Source organism: Diadema antillarum, unplaced genomic scaffold (genome assembly GCF_040938485.1).
Source record: "Diadema antillarum isolate AM-2024a unplaced genomic scaffold, OU_Dant_1.0 scf00000003, whole genome shotgun sequence".
Lineage (NCBI taxonomy): Eukaryota > Metazoa > Echinodermata > Echinoidea > Diadematoida > Diadematidae > Diadema > Diadema antillarum.
This window is the reverse complement of record NW_027270892.1, coordinates 3,653,551-3,679,234: the sequence shown is the minus strand read 5'-3', so window position 1 is coordinate 3,679,234 and position 25,684 is coordinate 3,653,551. Positions and strand designations below refer to the sequence as shown.

Genomic DNA, 25,684 nt, shown 5'->3' with positions numbered 1-25,684 from the left:
CAGCAGAGTAAATCAATATTTTTGCAACATGTATGCCATGTAGAAATAAGGGCTCATGTTGTGCTCGTGTAAAAGTTACTGGATTTTAATTTCACGTCTCTTTCAAACATTTTGCAGGAATGGCAGAAAAATGCAAGATATTTCAATGAACTTTCACTGAGTACAGTTGTACTTCATCCTCTTCCTAAGCAAAGTTCCCCACACATTACTCAGAAATACACAGGATATGTGGATTCAAAGTAGGTTATAAGTTGGTACCGTATCAGGGCAATAACCCAACGAGGACAATTACCCCCCCCCCCCCCCCCCCCCCCCGCTAAATACTGGTTAGTGATAAGGTTAGAGTAAAGATTAGGGTTACTGTTGGGTTGAGGGTCAGAATTTGGGATAGGGTTAGGATTAGGCTCAGGATTAGGATTAGGGGTTAGGGTCAGGTGAAGGGTCTGGGCTGATTGTCCATAGGGTAATTGCCCTAGACCCAGTAACTTCAGGTTGGAAATATATCAAGCCAGAGTGATGCACAGCATTGGTTTTACCAGTACTGCCTTGAAAACAGGTGGCACAGGTGTACAGCAGTGACTTCATTCATGTACATAATATACACCTGTTACCTTTTATTTTAACCTTGAAGTTGGAGTTCCTATAACAAGTGAGGATTTTAAGTCTAATCGAAGTATGGTGTGCATAATTCTTATCAATGTCTGATGGATTATACCATTAATATTATTTTCTCCTTGTTTCATTGTAAAGGCATATAATTAATATGCACCACTTATCTTTTTTTTTTTGTTATCTTTTCATGTAGGATAGATGTTCATTTTGTGTTGGTGTACTACATGTATGTATATTTAGGCTTTCCTCCAAGCTCACAAGTGCCTGTGTTAGTGTACCTCTGGGGGGCATTTCATGAAGCATTTTGTCCGACAAAGTTGTCGGACAAATTTGCTCTCAGCCAATCAGATGCAAGGATTTCAGTAGCTTGTAACAGTTTGTCAGAAAAATATCCTACCAAGAGGCTTCATGAAATGCCCCCCTGATGTGCAAAATGAAGGTGGTCAAAGTCAAGCTATTAATGAGGTATCCGGAGTGATCTATTGCAGGTGCAACCAAACTTTGCAGATGATTTATTGTCTGTTAGGGTGATTTATTGACATTTCTTTTTTTTATGACTCTCATACAGTGACATTAACATTTTCACACATCACACGTACTGCAGACATCAAACTCAGTCAAACATGTATTCACGGCATATCTTGATGTAGTCTACAGCTCTCTTTAGCTGCACTTGGTACCAAGTACAATAAGTCCGGCACGGTGGGACAAGCAAAACCTTATGAAGAGCTGCGTTTGTTGGTTTTCAAAGCAGAATGGCAAAAATTATTTAAACATTTGTAAAAGATTTACAAATGGAGAAAGAACTGTATTAAAACTTAAAACATTCCTAACAAGCGAGAGACTAATCTAGATTGAGATTAACTGCCTTTAAGAAAGATATCTAATGAATGCTTTTTCACCAGTTATGATACAAATGAAACATGCAAAAAAAAACCAATGAAATACAAAAACAAGGTGAAAATCAAGCAGCTAAATCTACACTGTACGTCAGATTTGTGAGAAAATTGAAATTTCATCAATGAATTTATGGATGTGCACAATCCTAAGCTGATGTGTGATATTCATCAAACCATAAATCATTTAGTTTTGTGACAATATCTGAGAAATAACTAAAATATACATAAATGTGATATTAATTTTTCAAATGTCAAAAGAATCAAATCATAACCTGCAAACTTTTCAAGTATTTTTGCAATTATAATCACATTAGAGTGAAGGAATTCCAAAATGCTCATCTTCACGGGTGACCTGTCACAAGTATTTTTTTTTCCATATTTCCACTTGAGTGGGGCCCAAGTCCTTTTTCATGTCACAAACATTCACTAAGTGTTTAAACACTTGTCAAAGACTGTGGTTACAACCATATCCCTTGTTACCTTGTGATATCTTACATGGGATGAAACATAAATTGTGTGGGGAGAATGCATTCGATGAAAGAAAAGTTGCATAGTGCTTGGCGTGTGAATATTCAAAGTGCATAATGCTGCTTTTATTATGTATGACACAAATACACAAAATATTGTATAAATAATCGACAGTGAATACACTCAACTACAGACATCACGAATACATCCAATGACTGATAAATTATGATGTAAATATTGTACACGTTCAATCGCCATGAACAAATTATTGATACTGTATATTGTATTGCAAAGCACGTTGTGGCAAGCATGGATGGAAGCGCAACAAAAGTATCCAAGGGTGGACCCTGCACAAATTCACATATTTCTTGATAAATATGGCAAGGCTCGAGGGCGACTTGAACAAATTGATGTGAAAGAGATATGACCTTTGGAGTGCAGTTTTGCAAAATTTATCTTCAAAAAAAAAGAATGTGTCTTCTTTGCACTAAGACAAGTAACATGCCCCAGGAAAAGAAAATGCTTAAAGAATGATTTGACTTTATTCAAAAAGAATGTACACACATGTAAATCAATTTTGTTGCTGCATATTTTGATCTATATTAGTAGGCCATCTCATTTGCATACATCCACTCGGGTAGGGTTTGGCTGTACATGCTATTTTGCATTGACACTGAACAGCAACCAATATTGTAGACCATTTAACATGACAAAGAATAGCACCGGTGCATATAACCAATGTGACATAAAAGTCACCCTGAATTGAAATGTCAGCTTGCCAAATTCCAAGCAAATGCTTCGTCCATTGCAATGCATGTCAAAAACTGTCTAAACTGAGCCAGCCCTGAATAGTTTAATATATCAATAATATGTGATTAAAATCAAACAACTAAATATAATCATTACACTGTACTTAGCCACTTCATAAATTGCATGAATACATGTAAGAATGAATTGAAATTAGCATAATCAGAAATAAGTATAAGCCTTGCTCGGTCAGAATATTAACACTGACAAACATTTGCATGATATGAATATAGAAGTACATTGTAATGATATGAATTCAGAGTTACAGTGTACAAAACACTAATGAAAATACAAAGATTAACTCTGTGATCTACACGTGTACTTTCCTACGAATGATACAGGTCAACACGGCCAAACTGCAGCAACGCAGGCCATTAACTGCACTATGTGTATCTTGGCAGATAAATGTGACAGAATACATCAAACTGGCAAATAAATAGTCCCTCTATATGAGTTGTAAAAATCTGTTCACTCCACTGTGTAGATAAATTTTCAAGATGTTGAGTGGATATCAAAAGTACTTCTTTCATATTTTGATAGATAATACAACACAAACTACATGACATAAAACCTTTAGTGAGCTGAACAATAAACTACTGGTTAGTTCCACAATGATTACTATATAAACCATATATTTTAGTGAGTCTAATTTTTTTTTTTTGAGAATCGGGACTTCCCTACAATTTTCTAAGTCGTTAAATTGTTCTAAAGGAACGTAGAGGACAGTTATGAACATGGAAATGTACCCGTGCACGTCACATGCATGTCGAGATCAGAGTTGATAATTTGGCATGTCGTTAAATTTGTGAATAGCACCCGACTCGCGAAATTCACGAAAATAAAAACCTTGCGAAATATATGGGGAATACAGTATTTGACAGGTGGAGGGAGGAACAAGCATACGGATACGTCATATGACATTGTATGTCTTTAGAAGATTCAATTGATCTGGCTGAGATACTTTTCTTCGCAAACATTGAGAGGAATGTGACCATCTAATCTAGTACAAAACGAACAATAGACTCTGAGAAAAAGTGAGCAGTCCCTGATTGTGCAAGTGTTATTGTAATGTAAACTACAATGAAATCAAAAGCACCAATAAATGTGCTTTGGGACTGCACAGTGTGCAAGTGTATTACAAAACCACATACCACTGTAACACACATACAGTTTTAGATGTAACCGAATGCCTGACTTCACTGGCAAAATTCTTTCAGGATGAAAAAGAAATTCAACAAAAATTATGGTATGTAGTGACACATTGCTGTCAAAAATAAGCATAATGTCTTCTGGGCTTTATAATACCCCTGTTATGGCAAGGTCTGCCTCTGTGTAATTGTAATAATTGCAAAATAGTCTAAATATATACACACAATGTCATATTTTACATATATGTGATTCTGAGGCAACTATTGCAGACATTTATCGCCATACAGTGTAACATTGAATGAAAGCACACTTGATACTGGCAGAATGGAGCACACATATTTACAATCACTACAACATCAAAAAATGACAGTATGAGTCGAGGCCTAATAACATGAACACATTACTGACTGGATTCTAAATCTTTCCTTAGGCTTTAACACAGCTAGATCTTGGTGCCGTTGCAAAAATTTGAATGGTGAAATACAGTGTAATGTCATGAACAGATTCAACAGAGGTCCAGAAGCACATGACTTTTGCCCAAATTGTACATTGTGCCTCTTATCTAAACTGCTGGTCACCAAGCACTCAATTGAAATGGAACATCACTAACTGGCAATCTGCCTGCAAACTGCCTTCCATACATGAAAAGATGACTATAGAATTATTACCCAAGATCCTTATTTTGCAATTTGTAAAGTGAAACAGTGTGAGATGTGTAAAAAAAAAATATGCCAGCATTGGGGACTAAATCACATGGAACACTATCTGAACTTTACCCCATGTTCCTCAGTTGCATTGGAATGGTTTCTGCAAATTTGGCCCACTCACTTTGGTTTGTATTCTCATACAAATCATGTCCTGTCAAAGCATGAGGTATGGTACAGCTAGTCTGGTCATCAACACATATATTTACAAAGCCTTGCGGATGGACCATCTTGGAACAAACATCTTGATAACACTTAATTATGATTTTATCATGTAAAACCCAAGTTCAAAGGGAAGATATTTTGCCTCGAAATGTATGCATTGTGTAATGATGCCATCACACAAAATGTCCAACTCTGCTTTTCTTACAAGGTTGTATGAAAGGAGACATTCTATAGAATGAGTGCCATAAAACATAAGACAATACAAAAAATGGCAGTATTGAAGAAAATTGTGATAATTCACTGTGTTATGCTCTATGTTACACTTGACAAGACAACATACTGTTCCCATATACTGCTTTCTGTAATGGCCCCTAGCATACAGTCTTCACAAGTTGATGTACTGGAAGTTGCTTGATCACTCCCTTCACTGTTATGCCTTCCGCTCACATCTGAACAAATGCCTGCACAGTGCTATAAAGTGAGCATCAGGTGGCACCGCTTGGTCTTCCTTGACCGCTTGCAGACCACTGGCAATGGTATGATTTTTGTTTGCTACCACTTGGTCAGTGCAGCTGACCTCTCCCATCCACCCATCACCATGGTCAGTAGTAAAATTTCTATTAAAACATCTGCTGGCAAATTTTGACTTTCCTGTGGATGATCCATCTAAGGAGTTTTTCGGGTTGAGCAGACGGCAAAAGACCTTTGAGAGCAGCAAGCACTCCTTATCAAAAGTTGGTGACATGTTTGGATTTTAGTAGAGAAGAAGAAGGAGCCAAGGGGGACCCGCACACTCCTCAAAATATTAATATCAAACATACAACCAGCACACATCACTTCCCGCAAATCCTGAGTTAGCCGGGTGAGGAGGAAGTGAAGGAAAGTGATGACAGGGTGCAGACAAAGATGGAAGGAAATTGCTTCTTTTTTTTTTCTTTGAGGAGGGAGGGGTCTAATGTTCTCTTATTTCTTTCTTTCTTTCATTGAAAGAGACCAGAAAGCTGGCTGACGCGGCTGGGGCGTTTGGACAACGGAATGATGGAACTTACGATTGCTGCTGGGGAGCCCACGGTCAGACTCTGGATCTGGAAGCGCATCGGGTTGGAAGCGTTGCGGATGACCGCCACCGCCTGGTCGTGGGTGGCTTCTCGGAGGTCGCACCCATTGACCTGCAGATGACAGTTTTGAAAGGCAGAGGGAAACACTTCAAGATAGGAGAAGAAACACTGTACTGTAGCTCGGGTTATATCTACAATAAACATAAAGTATTAAAATTCATGGTTCAATGTAACATTTTCGCCAAACAAAATTAAACACTCTAGCAGTAAACAAATGAACCCGATTTGTACTTTTGTGTGAAAAGAAAACGTAAAGCGACCTGTCAAGTCCCCTCTTCCCTGCTAACTTTGACAAATTCTCTTCCAATGTTGTGTCGCTCATCTATACCTTCAAGTGGTGAGAGGATTTAATTGTCCCTATACCAGGGATGTGAATATTCACAAAAATCGAATAAAAAAAGTAGGTTTTAAAATGATATGAGGGATCTACTTATATAATTTGTGTGCATCTCCATGGAAGTAAAATAATTCTGAAGGGGGGGGGGGGGGGGGCTTTTATTTTCTTATCATGCTTTTAGCAGGCTACCCTGCTAAAAGAAAACAGAATAAATAAATAAATGAATAAATAAATCATAGGACATGGCAAGATATTTTCAGGGCCTCCTGCAGAGTTGGGTAGACTTGGTAGCTCTCCAGCAGTGGCAAAAGAATGACAACCTCACCTCTAGGATCCTGTCTCCTGTCTTCAGCTGACCGGTCCTCCCCGCTGGACTGTCCTCCAGGACGTGCTTGATGAAGATACCCTGAACCACCTGACCATCACCTGACCGTCCTGTAAGAAATCCACAGTGAGAGTGCTCACAATCTCATTATCTACTCATTGCTGACAATGAACTTGGTGATGAATTTGAACTTACAGTACTCACTATATTAAAGAGTATGACATCACTGTTCTGGATTCAAATGATACTGAATTGTAACGAAATCTCTGGCACCATCATATTAGTTCTGTCGATAAAGTGATGGAAGAACATTCACTAAAAAAAATCATGATGCAATCACGCAATCAGTTGCAAATTACCTGTTCTTGATGAAATTTTTGCCTACTGGATCCAGTAGGCGAAAGTCTCATCAAGAACGGGTAATTTGCAACTGATTGTGATAAAATGAATTTTTATCAGTTGATATTCAAATCAGATGAATCTTTTCAGCAAGCTTGCATGATAGTCTCATTCCAAAAGAGTTTCAATCATTTCTATGCATGCATGAATATAAATGAATCAGACTCTAGTATAATTTTTTAAATCTCTGCTTTGAGATGGAGGCTTGACAGCCACTGTACCTCCAACGATGCTGATGCCAAGGCTCCGCCCCGTCTCCTTGGTGACCACCACCGTCTTGACATCCCCCCACTGGTTCTCCTCCGTTGGCACCATCTGGAGGACCTCTGGGCTGGAGGCTTGGCCTGTTGGAGGACTGCATCAATGGGGTAAGATAAGGGAGATTAGGTTTTGGGCAATTGCATGTTCATCACTTAACAATTTACAATATACAACTGTATGTACATTATGAGTGTGTTTCTGCACAACTAAAAGAAAAACATTCTAAAGCAAATGCATAAGCTCTTTCAAAGCACATATTCATATGTATTAGAAAGTGATTATAGGGATTACTCATTGAAAATGTAACAAACACTTCAGTAGAGCGCTTGATATAATATCAGCTTCCAAATAGACTGAATATTAACCTTCTAAGAGAGAATGAGAGCACTTTACAGTCTCTTTGTAAACTCATATTCAGTGCAGAACTTTGTGATTACCTCACATGTAGGTAAATGTCTGTTCAACAGACGGTGAGTAATAAGTACATGTAGAAAGAGATAGATAGATAGATAAATAGATACCTACAGAGATATATATATATATATATATATATATATATATATATATATATATATATATATATATATATAGATAGATAGATACAGACATATAGATAGATAGATAGACATAGAAAGATAGATAGATAGATAGAGATAGATAGAGATAAGAGATACAAAGTAGATAGAGATAGATAGATAGAGATTGACAAAGAGAGACAGGCAGACAGATAGATAGACAGATAGATACGAATGTAGAGATAGAGAGGGAGAGGGAAAGAGCTATCAAGTACAACATACTGACATTTATAGACTTATGGAAAGGAAAGAATGGAAAATCATTTCTATGGACTGCAGGAAGATGGTCCATAATATGATCAGAGGAAGACTGGATTTCCTGAAATATTCTACTGATCTAAATGAACCCAAGGGGTGCAAGATTCAGCCCCGTTACCTGCTGGCCAGTCTCGGTGAGGGTGTTGGGCGGGGCATGGTTGGGGGAGGCGTTCCTCTTGGGGAGTCTGACGGTGTGCTGCCACTCTCCAAGCATTCAGCCGCTTTACTGGCAGCAATGTAAGTTACACTGCCATTTTTTTTTTTTTTTTTTGAGGGGAAAAGGAAAAAGGAAAAAGAAACATCATCAGAAATTAACTCCTGACCTTAACAAATAAAAGAAATCTTTGACTAGAAATGTCGCTATGGCGACTGGTATGCCTCCGCCATAATGCATGATTCTCCTAATAGGTCTAGATAGTAAATGTACATGTGGACAATGTGTGATTACATTTTCACAAAACTGGCAAAATATTGAAATGACAAGTTTGTCACAAATGTGTTGAATGTTCACCTTCCTTGACCTTGGTTTAATTGGATGAATAGGAGAGCATGTATTTGGGGATTTAAGGACTTTAACTTGACTTTGACCCATTCATACATTTATGCATTGAGTAATTTTCATGGTACCGGTATGGAGAAAAAGTGCAATTTCTGTACTGAATAGTAAATTGTTACCATGTTCATCTGGCCTTTGACCCTAAAATTCATAAGATAATCACTTTCAGGTAGAACATGCATAAATATGCAGTAAGTTTCACGATAAATTGAGCCACTTCTGAGATATGGAGGAAAAAGTTAGTTCAGCACTTTCACTTGATCTTTGACCTTTTGACCTTTGAGGCAAACCAAAAAAAAAAAAAGAAAAAGAAAAACTCTCCAGAGAATTTCTATTAGGTTACACATGCATACACCAAGTGTAAAAAAAAAAAAATAATAATCCTGCTGGCATTGCATGAACATGAGGGAAATAGTAAAATTTTGAAGTGTTGCACTTGACCTTTGACCCTGACCTTTGATACCATGAACCCTACATTCTCTAGATAACCACTGCCAGTCAGTACATGTATATACTATGTTCCATGAAGATACCTTAAACAATTTTCCAATTTACAGATAAAAAAAGAAGTTGTAATACTTTCACTCGACCTTTTGACCTTTGACCTTTGACCTCATGACCTAAACTTTCACCAGAGAATCTAAATTGGGTAATACATGTATACACTAAGTTTCAAAAAAATATCTTCAGGCATTGCATAGATATGGTGGAAATAGTGAAATTTTATGTATTTGACCTTGACCTTTTGACCTTTGACCTTGAGCACGTGCACCCAAAAGTTGATAGGCACAACTTCACCCCCTAATACATATACATGCCAAGTTTCATTAGGATACCTCAACAGCTTTTGATAGTTACCTTGTCCACAAAATTCATTACGGACGGACGGAAAGACGGACGGACGGACGGAAGGACGGACGGACGGACGGACGGACGGACGGACGGACGGACGGACGGAATGACGGACGGACGGACGGACGGACAACCCGAAAACATAATGCCTCCGGCACCACTTCGTGGCGGAGGCATAAAAATACTGTAAAAGAAGAAGTTTTCCTGTGAGTAATCTTTGGTGCTTAGGTAGGTACCACAAATTTAACATGTTTTTCATCCTGCAGAATCAAAACTAGTAAAATAGCATTTCATATATTTAACACACACAAAAACAGCAACAACAACAACAAAAGAGAACTTGACGATAGGGCTTTGAATGCAAAAGATAACATTTTATGCTGACTTAGTCTAGAACAAGTTGTACAGTGTTTATTCAGTCATGGGTAATCTTTGAATCAGAGTACACATTCCTCAAAATGGCAACACTTTTACTATCACCTCACACTTCAGGATCTTAGCAAAAGACACAAATACTTGAATGCTGCTGAGAGATTGTTCATATGACATCATGTTACAAATGGCTCATAAGGCCAATACTATCTTCCAACCAGCATATATACTACGCTTTCTACAGTATAGATCGACCAAAGTCTGCGTCACAGGGCCATTGGACTCTTTTATTCCATGCTACAGATCCGTGGAAGTTGCCGTCGAATTGAGACACTCACGAAATATCAGTCCCTTGGAGGAAGCTTCTCCTAAGCACACCCCGCGCCGTGTTGTTGTTCAGGTTCCGCATGTTCTCTCCGTTGACCGCCGTGATGTAGTCGCCGACGGACAGCCGGCCGTCCTGCTGGACGCAGCCACCGCGAATGATGGACTTGATGACCACTCCATTGGACTTATCGGCACTGACCGTCAGGCCTGTCAGACAAGAAAAAAAAAGTATTTGAAGAATTATATTTACTTCACATTTCACAACTTTTAAATTGATTGCACGATTTTCCTCAAACTTTCACTGATGTGTTCGACTAATATTGCTGCTTTCACTCAATCCACATTTATATTTGGGCTTTGGTTTCCTGCTCTCTATGTCAATAAGACAAGCTCTTGATACAGTGGACTTCCACTATAATTGAGTCCTTGGGACCGGCAGTTTTCTTTCTAACGTTATATCGAAATTTCGTTATAACCAAACAAATAAACAACAACAGGGGGCTCATATTCCCCAAGGTAATAGTAAAGAATTTTACTCTGGCGAGCCCTGGCCCATGTGTTACTCCCTTACATTTTATACATGTACCTCTGTATGTATGTTATATTGCAATTATATGGCCAAATAAATGATAACAATAATAACAACAATAATGATAATAAAAACAGTTGCGGCCTGAATGTTTATTGCGATGTAATGGGAATTTCATTATAACCATGTTTGTTATAACGGGAGAGCACTGTACATAATTTTCAGTGAACAAAAGTGCATCAAATTTATGCCAAAACAAATATGGTACAATCAATCACACATTTAATTCCCTGTACTGAGTAACTAAAAAAAAAAAAGATCTTTTGTACTCTAGGCATTTCCTTATATCCACTGCATTAAAACACAGCAGGTGCAAAACACTTGAGCTCCATTTTATAAAAGATGTTAGGATAGCAAATCTTGCTGGAATGACATCCCATAGCAACAGCCAATCAGGAAGCTGGATTCTTGTCATTACCAGGACAATTGCCATTCAAGCAAGAGTTGCTATCATATCAACTTTTTAAGAAATGGGGCCCCGGAGGCGTTCAAACGGCATATGGTGATTGACATTTGCTTTTATGGAACTCATCACAAAATCACAAGCACAATTCACCACTGTAAAAGAGAAACACCCATGTGTAATAGTATGTTACCACAGACCCGAGTAATGACCAAAGGGATCAGAAATCTTGCTCTTCACATACATACCGTCCAGTTCAGAACCGACTGGGAGTTTGAATGACCCATGACACAAGGTATGACACTGCCTGTATTTGAGACTGTTGTGTCTGCGCATTTCCCCTTGAAAATCTACGGTACTAGTAAGCTGGTTTTCCCAACACTGATACAATACTTCAGCACTTGGTACTCTTATCAGATCACTGTCTCAGCAACAACCAATATTGCACTGCGGAGGAATGTGGGTAAATTCATAGCAGGAAAAGGGCAGACCGTTGTCAACCTGATGGACACTGAAAAGTGAATGGTCGGTGTTGCTAGGCGTGGCGAACAATACGACCACTGTCTGGCTCGATACTTTAGTATGTGTCGGACAGTGTAATCCACAAGGAAGTTCTTACCAAACTGTCATCACACAATAGTTTGGTGATGAATAACCCTGGCAGATTATTGCATAGGGAAGGTGGGGGGGGGGTGGCAATGGGGATGCTTGCATAAAATACACCTGTTTCACACTTTACATAATTTGAACATTGCACAAAGCAGCTTCAAATCTCGCTTTTACCCACACAGGACCAAGGTGCCAAAATGGTTTTGCCATTTTAACAAGCTGGTTTGTAAGGCATACTGGATGGTAAAGCATGATGCATAGTCTGGATAGAATGGAAACTTTACACTTCAAAAGACCTACTGGTAAATCAAGAGATGTATTTCAATTTTCCATTTCAATTTCAATTAAATTCAATTCAATTTTATTCGGCACAAAATAAATCAAAAGTACATTATGTTCACAATAAAAACAAAAGCAATGTGTATAATGCACATGTTAAGGAGATTAATGTCGGGACCCTTTGAAGCAATTTCACATGATTCAAGGATGATTTGATAAATTCTAAGTTAGAGGGATAGCACTGTGTAATACTGGTGCCACATATATTGCAATGTTGGTTCATTACAATGGGTGTGCAGCATGGAAGCAACCGATGAACTCACCTAATCCTGCATTAGTCTTCTTCAGCACAATGGTCTCCTCCAGGCTGGTTGGTAGCACCACGTTAGACCGCTTCCTACCCACAGTGGGGGGCTCCACTTTCGTGACGACAGCCCTGGGCACCATCCGCTCCTCGGGAACCTGCTGCTGTAGGGAGACAGAGCTGAAACTATTGGGCCTTTTGGGCCAGCCGCTGCTGCCAGAGGAGGAGGAGGAGGAGGTGGAAAACCCCCTGCTGGGACTGACGGGGGCGAAGCCCTTGATCCCATATGCAGAGGAGGCTCGGGGGGAGGAGCGGGAGGGGCGGAAGACGGGCTTGGGGGGAGGTTTGGGCGGGGTGCGTTTGGGTTGAGGCGGGGTGGAAGGTGCGGAGGGCTGACGGTGGGTGATTGTGTTTGGTGCAAATGACAGTGATACGAAATGGGACATACATGGGAACGCCACATTTGGAATAGGAACAAAGGTTTAGTAGTGGTAAACACACACATACATGGAATAGGGCAATTTGAACAAATTTTGGTCAAGGGATGGACATACAGGTGTACAAACAACATGTAATTAAACACCAGAGGACAATTCCGACATTGTACGTCCAGAATTCCAAACACACCCATCAATTGCACAGACATCACGAGGATGGTTGCAAAAAGCAATATTAACACAACACAGGGAGTAGATATTGCAAAGCAAATTTAGTATAAAAGCGCACACGATATTAGTTTTGAAGTTTTGGAGGGCGGGCGAGTATGTTTAACGGGGATCAGAGGACAGGTGGGCGGGGCAAGTGGAATGAGAGGAAGCAAACAAAAAGGGATGGAAAAGATGCAAATTAAAATAGAAATGTGATGTGTTGAATGTTTTCATGTGTACTGTATCTCAATTTTAGTTCACTTTGGTTGATATGTGAGCAGGACCACACACAGAAGAATTTCTGTAGAGGAGCAATTAGTACTTTCCATGCCCCTAAGCCCTCAACTTTTCAATTATTTCATATTTCTGTATCTCAGTTATATCTTTTTACTATTTAAGATATGTCCTTTAGTCACTTTTGTTCTTATTTCTCAAAGTGTACAGCACTGACTGTCCCATAAAAAGGCTAACTCTGAAAATATCTCCAGGGGCTTTTGCCCCTTCAGTACTGATCTGCTGTGTATGGCCCTGTACATGAGTTATACTGTGTGATGAACTGGGTTACAATTCTTCAGATGCAAAAAATCAAAATATTCTTTATAAACTTTTCACACTCAAATCATTGTCTTTTACGGAAGCAAATATCAAAATGAATACACATCAAGTATTGATAAAAAATTTCACATACCGGCATATCGACTTTGATATGAAACTAACAAATAAACTGCAAAACTGTGAAAGCATTTTCTTCAAAATTCTAGGGAATTTCGATGAGAAATTTATCGTGCAGGGTGAGTTTGTGCAGTTTCATATGTGGGCAAACTTCAAACGCACGTGTGGCATGGTGCAAAAATGTGCAAATGAATCATGCAAAGTAATGTGTCGATAAAAACACTTCAAGACTTGGGGAGGGTACATGTGTTTATGTGTTTGTTTTTCTTTTTTGAAGCACTATCAAATTAACTGCTCTGGCAGCGAAATGAAGAACACTTGCTCCTTTTAATGTCTATGGTGAACATAAATGTAGAGGATAAAGTTGTGAGTGTGTGTGTGTCTGTGTCTATGTGTATTACATTTGTGTGTGTGTATGTGTGTGTGTGGTTTTCTTTTTTTTTGGGGGGGGGGGAGTGTGGTAATTTGCTGTAATTTTGTCATTTTATTTGTTATATTGAAAAATGAATATGTCTTAATTCCTACCTTTGTTAAAGGAATCATTCTGTTACATTTTGCAGTAATATGAAAAATCGATTGCTGTTTCTGGTATAATTTGAACGAAAGTGAATACTTGTACAGAAAGAGGGTATACATTATATGTACAGCTGTGAAACATGTACTGTAGGTGTATATAATATATCATGGAGCAAGTATCTTGCTGGAAGCTGGCTTGAAAGTATGGATGGACGAAGAAAATGATAGAATTGTGGAGGTGGGGTATGTATGATCCTTTTAATCACAATGTAATGTACAGTGACAAAAAAAAAAAAAAAATAGAGTAGAAGTGTTTTTCTTCCAAGTGTACATGTCTGTATCTTAAATTTCATTTAAGTGTAAATGTCTTTATCACAATGCCATGCAGAAAGGGTTCCTATTCCATGCATTTGGCATGCAAGTCCAGTTCCCAAGGGTGAAATGCAGCAGAAAATTTACACGCTGGTAAGCCCTAACCATCCGGGTATCCAAGCACATCTGTATCATGAGACCATATGATACATATTAATTACATGAAGACAGCACCATCTGTTGTGGATCTTGGAAAAGTGGTGATTAATTGCTATGTGAATTTTTTTTTTTACTTTTAATGGAAGATACCATGTAAGGAATGCCTTTCTGATTTTGAACCCTGATGACTTATCATAACCCAATCATAAATTTTCTGGCAGGTTTTTTTTACCATCATGCTACCAAGTGATGATAAGAAGATAGAGAAATGGGTGACTATTTGAGTAATTGGTTGATTAGAATGCTTGAAATAAATTTTGATGTTTAACTGTGGTAGCATGATGCATGGTATTGTGTGAGAGCTAAAAAATTGACACCAAAGCACAAATTTTCATGAAGTTCTGAGCATGAACATGAAACATATGTATGCTTCTTGTAATCTGCAAGAATGAACATTCACAATGCAGTGGGGTAAATGAATTCATGCCGAATGACCGATAAGCTGGGACATTCACATCTGAAAGATTACTCACTGGATCAACAGCTTATGAAATGTGTTTGAAATCATATCAAAATGTGCACAATAAAACATTGCTCAAAGAAGTCCTCAACAAAGCCAACACTGACACATAATAACACGTACAGTTTTTAAAATGAATCTGAGTCATGATGTGAGAAAATACACTGTAGATGTTGTGACTATCATGTATGTAGAAGTTATGTGAATGACTTGGGGAAAAAGTAGTTAAGTCAGATTTTTGAAGTTCAATATCAACTACAGAGGTAAGAGTGCATGGTCTACTCAGTAAAAACACACTGATCACATTAAGGATTTACTAAGTGAGATCACATAACCGTTAGCACTGCAGTTGATTATTGACTACATTCACTCGTTATGCAATGAAAAACTGTTGACTGACTTCACTCCTACTGGACAGATGTATGCTACATAGAAATATTTGAAGGAAACTCAAAGTACTATGACATGAGGTGGGTCTGGCTCTGAAGCAAAAAGGAAGAGTGATGCTTAAAGGGAAAGGATAGTAATGGTTGAGATGAGGATTCAGCTTTTAACTTTTTGTGAGATACTTACCACATCATGACATTTTAAAGAGCAAACAATTCTAAGAGGAATTCAAAGTTTTTTATATAAAAATCTGTTTTGAAATCTCTGAGATATCCAAAAACAAAGTTAAACAAAGCAATCCTAATGTAAGGTGGGTACCATCTTTTATCAAGATCGCTTTGTTTTGGATACCTTAGCCATTTCAAAACCAACTTTGAATTTCTCTTAGAATCATATACTCTTTCATATTCCATAAGAGGTTTCTCATTATGTAAAAAATTATCATAAAAAATCGTTGGAAACCTGAAGCCCCATCTTAACCGAAACTATACCAACCCTTTACGGTATTCTTATTCTAGCAATGTGGTAAACTCTACAATCGATGCAACAAACTGCTGGAGATATTTTCATTCTACTCAATCCAGACTACTCACAGTGAGTATCTTTTATCAAGAGGAGAGATGAACTTTGACCTTTAGTGACTTTGGGAAGGCAAAGAATGGGGTAAGGAGGGGTGAAGGTTTTGGGGTGAGGGGTAGGGGTGAGGGGATCATTACATAATAAAATGCCTGGTCTAGCTGCCTACGCTTGCAAAGCATCACTTTTATGGAGACCAAAAAAGCAAGCTTGGGTCATATGGCATGACGTCACACAACTCTACCAGAATTGCTATTTCATGGTTGCAATTTCTTCCATTCAAACTGAGATGTTGCATTTGTATGAGTTTTTCTTCCTTCTTGTCTTTTTGAAGAAAAATTACAAATTTCTTATGTAAGGATGTAAATAGAAGTCTCTCCATTACATTGGCACTTGATGTTTCATTTATGTGAAGTGACATTTTTATGCATTTTAGGGAGACTAGAAGCTTCCATGGTCTTCTCAGCTAGGAAAGAAATCATCTCTCTGAATCAGTTTTTGTTTTTGTTTTTTCTATCCTGCTCTCTATTTGAAGTAAAATTTCAGGAACTATAAAATCTCATTCATTTTGGGTAAGAAAAAAATTAAAGAATCACATGCAGTAGTAACAAAATTATACTTTACAGAATGGGAAATATGTCGACTGTATTTCTAATGTATCAGATAATTCAGTCTGAAAGGCAAACTACATTGTACCAGGAAAGATTCTTCTTGTTCTTGTCGAAACAATAATTCTAAAACACTAATCAGTTATTTGACGGCATTGGCTTAGTTCATACTTTATAACAGCTGATGAAGCAGCATGAAATCAACACTTGATGTTTTTTTTTAAAGGAGTTTTCAAAAATGGAAAAAAAAAAACCAACTACAACAGCAAAACAAACCAAAACACACAAAACAATAAAGAATCACAAAGAATACAGGCAAGCATTGGAATGTAGGAAAATCACAATGAAGGAAAATGCACTTCATGCATATCAGGATTTTTTTTTCTCCATATTCACTAAACCACACTGCAAAACATGCTGGCACAAGCAAAACTACTTTTCCTTTCCCAACAGACAAAAATTATGGTTCAAACTGCAAGCAAACATTGGACATTATTGTTCACGGCAACAAGCATTCCAAATTCAAATTAACATTCAGAAATTAAGCTCTACTGATTAATCTTATTGGTAATCACTTGACTTGAGGAAAGGCCATATTCAATCATACACAAAACAAGAATGCTACACAGAACTTTCTCACAACAACTGGGGGATTGGAATTCATATATGAACAGAATGAACAACACTTGATGGGAGTACTACTGTTGGACAGGGGAGGACTTGGGGCAATTTACATCCGTAAGGTTATCTACAATATTACTGTACCTTTCCCCATAACTTGTATTACTTGTGGTCACTTTGACATTATGTGTACTGACAGAATTACAAACTTTTATAAATTCTCCCCCCCCCCCCCCACTCCAAGATAACAATATCACTGGTCATGAAATCAACTGACCCCTTATAGATTTTACATTTTTGTTCATTCACTTGCAAGTCCAATTTATAACTAAATTGCACTGTTCACTCTGACTTAAATTTCCAATTGTTATGCTGTAAATGAAAATTTTCATCTCTCCTAGCAAAGTTTCCAAAATGTATGCCAATATTTGCATGCCATATGCATGATGCAATGTGGGAGATTTACAACATATAATTATCATCTCCCTAAGAATGGACATACTGAGCTAAGATGCTGAAACGAAACAAACTTATTCCAAAATACCTTCTCGATATCCTTCACCACAGCAACCGCTGCAACTGGTGGTGAGGGCGTCGGCGCTGGGATGTCTGGCTTGGGTGGTTCAGGTGAGGGCGCTTCTGGCTCGGCCGGTTTGGGACCGTCGGTCACCGTGACGGACGTGACTAGGTCCGGAGGGGAGACTGGCTGCTGTGGGGCTGGGGGTGGGGCGCTGTGGGCCAAGGAGACAGCGGCTGCCACCACCATTGGGGCTTCAACTAGATGGAGGAACAAAGTATGATGTGGATGTCATGATCACTTAAAGGGGGATTCCACACGATTTTCAAAATTTCACATCATGTAGGACATAAATCACCAGCTCCATGTATAGATTTGTGGAATTCATTGTGGTCCTTAAGCAAAGACACAAATACTTTGAAAAATCTTATATAAATAACACTGAACAATGATGATGACATACTGTACATGTAGGAGCCTCACATAGTTCAGAAATGTAGCAGTGCAATTCCATTACAATATTGCTTGCTTCACAAGTTCATTTGTGTAGAATCTATTCATGCCTTTTCTTTTGTTATGCTTCCTTGAGCCCAACTCGTGCATTCCTAGTGGTGTGGCTGCCATATTATCATCCTTGTTCATTGCCATTTGTTATAAATTTTGAAAACATTCTATTCCTCTTCCCAATCACAATAAATTCTGAAACTCTGTACCATGTAAACCAATTCATAGTTGTTCAAATGTAAAAGTCTGAAAATCGTCCAGAGGTGTCTTTTAACCCTTACTCTGCTCTGACCGCTGACTGGCACGCATGTTGGAGAGCTTTCTTCGATGACTGGCACAGATGTATGGAAACTATTTGTCAATGAAAACAGATTACTTAATCCCCCTAATCCTTATTGTGTTATCAAGTCTGTTTGACCGAGTTAGACTGAGGAATGCTGCTACTTCTGAGTGGGCTTGCAAATCTACAACTAGGTCAAGTATGGATGGATAATTGAATGCTGATTAAAAAAAACTTGGCAAATTAAGCTTAGTGCCCAGGCATGTAAAGGGTAAAGTGTCCTCTCTATGCTTTGTAAGTTTATGAATACATACAGTCAAGCCGTATCAATGCTAAAATGGACTGTACCTTAGATTGTAATTCCCTCTCAGTAAGGTTACTGTAACTGCATTTGGAATAATTCAGTGCCATGTAGCTACCAATTTTTAAGTGGATCTCAGTTGATGAGGACAAACCTCAACTGATAGTTGTATAACAGCTTACTTCACTCCAATACATTTATGATGATAATTCTGCTGAAGTGATATGAGAGTAAAAAGACAAACTGAAAACAAGCTCAAGACATCAACTGCATGCATAGACACCAAGAAGTGTAGTAAATATAAAGACTATATCAACATACATATCACATAATCTACGGATAAGAATAAGACTTGACAGAAATGCCGTTCTAAAATTCTGGGGTTTTGAAACATGACTGCTAAAAATGATGCCATACTTTCCACTTTGGGCTGCTGCACTTCAACTTCCTTCTCCTCCTCCTTCTCCTCCTCCTCTTCCTCTTCTCTCTGCATCTCCCTCTCTGCCTCCTCGATGGCCTCCTGGGCCATCACAGCTTCGGCCAAGGGCGAGATGTCGACATCGGGCAGCATGGGGGTGGTGGTGAACGGGGGTGGGGTGGTGTAAGGGGAGGGGGACTCCTCCACCATGGCGGGAGTGGCACTCACAATTTGACTCTGGTGGCAAAGATGATAAGGTGCAATATCTTGATTCCATCCACACACTTCTGTGCATCAGATTTGACTGCCACAAGGAAGTATTCATATCTACATCATAATTGCTGAAAGATTGTACGAGAAAATAACATCTAAATGAAACAGCAGGGCTGGTGGGAATGGAATTCCTGTGAAAACTATGAGGTCTTTGAAGAAACATAGCTGGCAGCCTACGCAATGATGCAACATTCGTAGGGTCTCTGTGGTAGAGCTGATAAAGTTCTATTGACTTTAAATCATACACTGTAGATCCCCAGTTCAAACCCTGTCAAGTGCATACTTCTTTGCAGGGGCAGATCCAGGAATTCCAAAAAGGGGAGGCGCACGCGCCCCCAATTTTTTCTTTTTATTTCTTTTGTTTTAACAAAAAATAAAGTGGGGGCAGGCCCCCCCCCCCCCCCCCCCCCCCGATCCCCCACTGTCTTTGGACAAGATACTTTTTACCCACCATGTTCCTCTTGGCCCAGGATTAAACCTGGTAATGCTAGGGTAATGACAGGTCCTCAGAGACCCCATCCTGAAACATCTATTAAATGGGAAATTTTCTGCCACTCAAAAGTGGGAGAGCGGGAAATTTTCAGAAAATGGCTTCAAAGCGGGAGAGTTGGAGTATCCACCTCCGGTAGAGCTGTGGCAACACTGAAGAGGCTATCCTGCAAAAAGAAAGTCACATGTTTATAATACTCCCACTGGGCTCACCTCATCACTCTCCACGCCTTGCAAGGGCTTGGCCACCCCGATCCGCACCAGGCCCTGCTGGGTGCCCTTAAGCACCTGCACCGCCTCGTCCAGGGTGCAGTCTGCCAGGTTGGAGTCATTGACGGAGACCAGTCGGTCCCCGGGGTCGAGCCGTCCGTCCTGGGCCGCCACCCCACTGGGCACCAGGGATCGGATGACGATCAATGAAGCCGCTGGATTGTCGGGGTCCTAGGCCATTTGGAGAGGAGAAAATCACAAACCCATTATTGCAAATGAAATGCCATCTCTACTTCATCTTAACTAATGTACTTAACATTTTTGTGTTATGCTCAGATACAGGTGTATGTAACAGCAATAAAAATGAAAAGAGGAAAATTCATGAGCAGTTAATGATAATAAAGTATCAAAAGATATACTGCATGTTATTAACATATATATTGACAGTACATGTTAATAATGAACTATTTGAGTACTTGCTTTAGAAATACCCACTCCACTGATAAGAAGTTGAGATTGTACTGATGCAACCTTGGAATAGTTAAATCTTGATAAAACTAGATATATCGCTACGGCGACTGATATGCCTCCGCCATAATGCATGGCTCTCCTAATAGGTCTATAGTACAATGTCTTGACAATGTGTGATGACAGTTTCACACAATTGGCAAAATATTAAAATGACAGGTTTGACACAAATGTGCTGAATGTTCACTTTCCTAGAACTAGGTTCAATTGGACGAATGATTAAAATGTCAGAGTGCAGGTATTTGGGGAACTGATGATTTTTACTTGATTTTTGACCCTTTTCTAAGTTTATGGATTGAGTAATTTTCAAGGTATTGAGAAAAAGTATAATTTCAGCATCAAATGGGAAAATAGCATTATCTAAATCTGGCCTTTGACCTTTGACCTCACGGTTCCAAAGAGAATCACTGTTAGGTTGAACATGCATAAATATGTAAGTTTCATGATGATACCTTGAGTTACTTTTGAGATATGGAGGAAAAAGTGCAATTCAGCACTTTCACTTGACCTTTGACCTTTTGACCTTTTGGCAAGTAACTTCCCACGGAATATATATTGGGTAATACATGTATACATCAAGTAAAAAAAAAAAACCAACCTTCAGGCATTGCATAAATATAAGGAAAGTAGTGATATTTTGAGGAGTTGACCTTGACCTTTGACCCCTGACCTTTGAACCATGACCCCCAACTTCCCTAGATAATCACTGCCCATTGGAACAAGCATATATATTAAGTTCCATGAAGATACCTTGAACCATTTGCGAGATATGGAGAAAAACATGAATTTTCAACCTTTTTTTTCACAAAATAACCTGTGACCTTTGACCTTTGACCCCGTGACCCTAAAATCCAAATAAAGTATCATCCCCCCAAGATATACCCTCATACCAAGTTTGATGCAAAACCACCTCACGGTTCTTGAGATATCGACAAAAACAAAACGGGATGGACGGACGGACGGACGGACGGACGGACGGACGAACGACCCGAAAACATAATGCCTCCGGCCACTTCGTTGGCGGAGGCATAACAAACAAACAAGGCATCATGAGGTGTCTCAAATGTCACTAGCATCTCAGAAATATTCCTCCTTCGCATGTGTTGTTGTCAAAAGTCAAGCAAAAATTAGTGTGAATGCAGTGTGAAATTACTAAATCTAAATCCACTAAAAAACACTCAACATTACAAATCCACTTCGTACACAAAGAGCACTGAATAGAATGAAATTGAACTAGACTTGGAATTTGTCAACACTGACAAATTAGGTGATCCGATCTTTTCGAAAATCAATGATTTGAGTCCTGATCCGAATAGGCATGACCGTAAAGGTTTCATCTGTGTTTATGGACATTGGCCGTGTGATGTTTGGATTCTCATTTAGTAAACTGCACTCCTATAGAGATAACTTGCAAATGGGTCAAATTCGACAAGGTTACCTTCAATCCATTTTTACGAGGTGAAGACTTCATCCAGCGAAATATTTGATTGATTAAAACTGATAGAGCATTAAATTAGCTACAACATGCTGAAATCTGGGTGAAAATTGGCCAAGGATAAGTGAGATACGCTCGAGTAAACTTGAAATTTGATGACGTCATTTTGAAAATGTACTTTTTTTATTTTATTAAGAAATTTGATATCTTTTCATCATTTTTCCAGCATCGCCAACCCATGGAATGACATGTACAACTCATCAGCTTTCAAAATATGTAAAGAAAATGGGGGGTCATCGTCCATCCTGGCGAGGAAATTCGGATTTAAAACTGGCGGTTTTTTGGCATTGTTGCACTGTATATCGCCATTGACGCGCGCGCGGAATTTCAACTTTGACGGGCCCGTATGACGTCATTTAGAGTCGGATTGACATGAAACTTGGTAGAAATATTCCTTGACATTTCAGGCATCCGATAAGTGTGAAAAAACGGGAAATTTCTATTCATAAGAGCTGTGCGTGCGTATATGTGCACGTGCGTACGCGTTCGTCCAATTTTTTCAATTTTTGAAAAAATGCTCCAAATTGTCTGAAACGTGTGCAAAAAAAATTTGAGCACAATTTGAGCATACAAATATTTTAATGCGCGCGTACGCGCACGTTTTAAGGGTATAGATGAATTTTGAGAATATGAGTAGAATGCGCTTGACTTGAAATATATGTGACGTAAATTTCATTGAAAAATTCCATTCCATTAATGAGATATGATTGAGAATGTGTTTTCATATAATGACGTCATAGTGACGTCACGGTCGACTGATCACAATGATTTTACTTGATCTGTCGTCTTTGGGACACGATACATATATGGTATGATTTTGACATTGATAGGAAGAGGACTTTCTGAGCTAACCGCTGCACAACTTTTGGGGAGAAATAAGAAGAAGAAGAAGAAGAAGAAAGAATCTGTACAGAAACAGAAGGTGATCCGAGAGGATACTCGGATCACTTAATTACGATTTTATTTACTATAACTGCTAAGGAAGCAATGAATACTTGTAAGCAAGCAACCAAAGGAACATTGGCTTTATTTTCTAAAGTCACCTCCGGTGGATTTGGCAATGGGGATAAAATGTTAATGATTGGGAGAAAACTGGTGCGGCAAGGGGACTTGAACTGGGGACTTCACGATTGAGGGTCTGCAGCTGTATCCACTAAGCCACAATGACTCCTCATTATGCAATGTACCCACTACCCCTGGACAGCCTCGCCCACTAAATAGACAACTGCTGCTGCCAGGGAACTTGAACCAAGGACTTCAAGATTGAAGGTCCACGACCAAATAAACTGTACCTCAATGGCTCCTCACTATGTACTGCACCGCACTGCCCCTGGACAGGACTATGTACAAAACTGGAGTTCTTATCCTCACCTGATAATCCAGGATGCTAAAGCCGAGTCCCCGGTCCCCCTTGATGAGCTCGATGTACTGGATCTCATTGCTCCACAGCTCCTCTTTACTGGGCGTAGCATCGGACTGGGTGCTGAGGTCCAGGGGACTACTGCCGGTGTCATCCAGGGCGGGGAGCATGGGGGTTGTCATTTCCAGCTGGAGATGAGATATACAAATGGCATGGATTTATTACGAAGGAGAGGCAGGCATGCAACACCACGTTTTGAAAATAGGCAGAGAAGTGAAATTACTGATAGGATAATCACATTAATGCTTGGCAGTTAATTCCAGAAAAACGAGAATTGTATTTACCAATGCATTAACCACATTCGTTTTTGTTTTTTGCCAACTTGGAGTCTGCCAAAATAAGGGCTGCACAAACACACAATAACATTAGAATTTGCACCCACAAAAACAGTAATTTGTCTCCAGGAGGTCATTTTGATTGCACATTTTGATAGCAGAAGTGCAAAAGGTAGTATTCTGGAGCATGTATGGTAGGATATCAACATGATACATACTTGTCTTTGAGGCTTAGAAGAGCAAATTATTTACTAGTTCCTGCAAGGCTTCTGAGCACTGCCTGTTGCACTCACTCATCACAGCAATGATTTTCTAGAACTCGGCTAACACTGAACAAAACTCTTACCATCATAAAAGCAAAACCTTCAGATGTAATGGTAGGAGTCACACGAACTAACACATGAACGGTTTTGTTAATATCTGGCCAGCTCTCGTGGGTGCTGTATATCTAGAGGCAAGCAGTAACTACTATGGTGCAAATATATGTGGGCATGATACATTGTATTTTGTGAATTGGGAGATATGAGACAATTTGGTGAGTGGTTGGATTCACGATATGGAAAGCAAAAATCACACTGCCTGTATGCGTGCAGAATAAAGGCATGCATATACACATAGTATCCCAGGAAAAAGGGCAGCTGCTGCACGCCAATTTTGCATTTACGTACATCGCTCTCATACTTGGTACTCGCGTAACTGGAGGTCGGTATTTTGGCAGGCTATCTAATATATTTATGGATTTTTTGTTTTGACCGGCAATATTCATGAAAATAAAACCCCCACAAAATATTCAGCATCTTCACTAACAGGTATGTGTTACATTACCTCAGCTGCAACATCCGCAGCCACTTCTCCCTCTACCCCCATCATCTCGCTGCTGGGGGAGCCAATCGTTGGGAGCGGTACATCGTCGCTCTCCCTGCCCGGCGACTCCGTTGAGGGCAGGCTCTCATCCGACGCCATGGCCTGGGGGATGATGGGCGTGGGGTGACGGGCGCACACCAGCCGGACATGCTGGGGAAGGTCCTTGAGGATCTTGACCACCTCGTCGTGTTTGAGCCCCAGGAGCCGCATCCCGTTCACCTTTGACCCCGAGCAAGACCAACAAAGAATGTATTTGGCTAAATGCAGACATACATGTATTCACGTTACGCATCTGCTTCCAACACTGTCACATACTGTCACATTGTACAACCTCCCCAGTTTTATAGCTCGATCCATGGACAAGCTGATATCAGGATTATATCTTCAAGGAGCAAGGTAAGTTTTTCCCCCAATTTTGGTATAATTTTGCAGTAATTCAGAAAGAGATCTTCTAAATTTACAAACTTGGCCCATGATTAGTTATTTTTTGTCCATGGGCTGATGATGCACAGTGCAGTGGTACTGGTGCTGCACCTGAGCTGCACACGTTTACCATTACGGCAGCAGGGCATGGCATTATCAGTACACCAACTTATACAATACAATACTCAGAGAGAAATAAAAAAATTACTGAATTTATTCAATGTTTTAGCATTGATTCATGGTTGTGTGAAAAATCCCTAACACAACAAAATCTTCTTGCTTAATTCACTGAAAGTTACTT

At 39.3% G+C, this 25,684-nt stretch overlaps 1 protein-coding gene across 1 annotated transcript in view; it reads right to left on the bottom strand.

Annotated features, from left to right (window-relative positions):
• LOC139736136 (multiple PDZ domain protein-like) overlaps positions 1–25,684 on the bottom strand; it is a 67,980-nt gene that overhangs the window by 27,171 nt on the left and 15,125 nt on the right. Inside the window, exons 10-20 of the mRNA XM_071646903.1 lie at positions 24,922–25,179; positions 23,773–23,949; positions 20,382–20,609; positions 19,406–19,643; positions 17,967–18,157; positions 12,388–12,760; positions 10,196–10,391; positions 8,196–8,324; positions 7,205–7,338; positions 6,585–6,694; positions 5,854–5,973 (exon numbers count right to left, since the gene is read on the bottom strand). Coding sequence (XP_071503004.1) covers positions 5,854–5,973; positions 6,585–6,694; positions 7,205–7,338; positions 8,196–8,324; positions 10,196–10,391; positions 12,388–12,760; positions 17,967–18,157; positions 19,406–19,643; positions 20,382–20,609; positions 23,773–23,949; positions 24,922–25,179 — 2,154 coding nt within the window. The remainder of the gene's footprint in view (positions 1–5,853; positions 5,974–6,584; positions 6,695–7,204; positions 7,339–8,195; positions 8,325–10,195; positions 10,392–12,387; positions 12,761–17,966; positions 18,158–19,405; positions 19,644–20,381; positions 20,610–23,772; positions 23,950–24,921; positions 25,180–25,684) is intronic.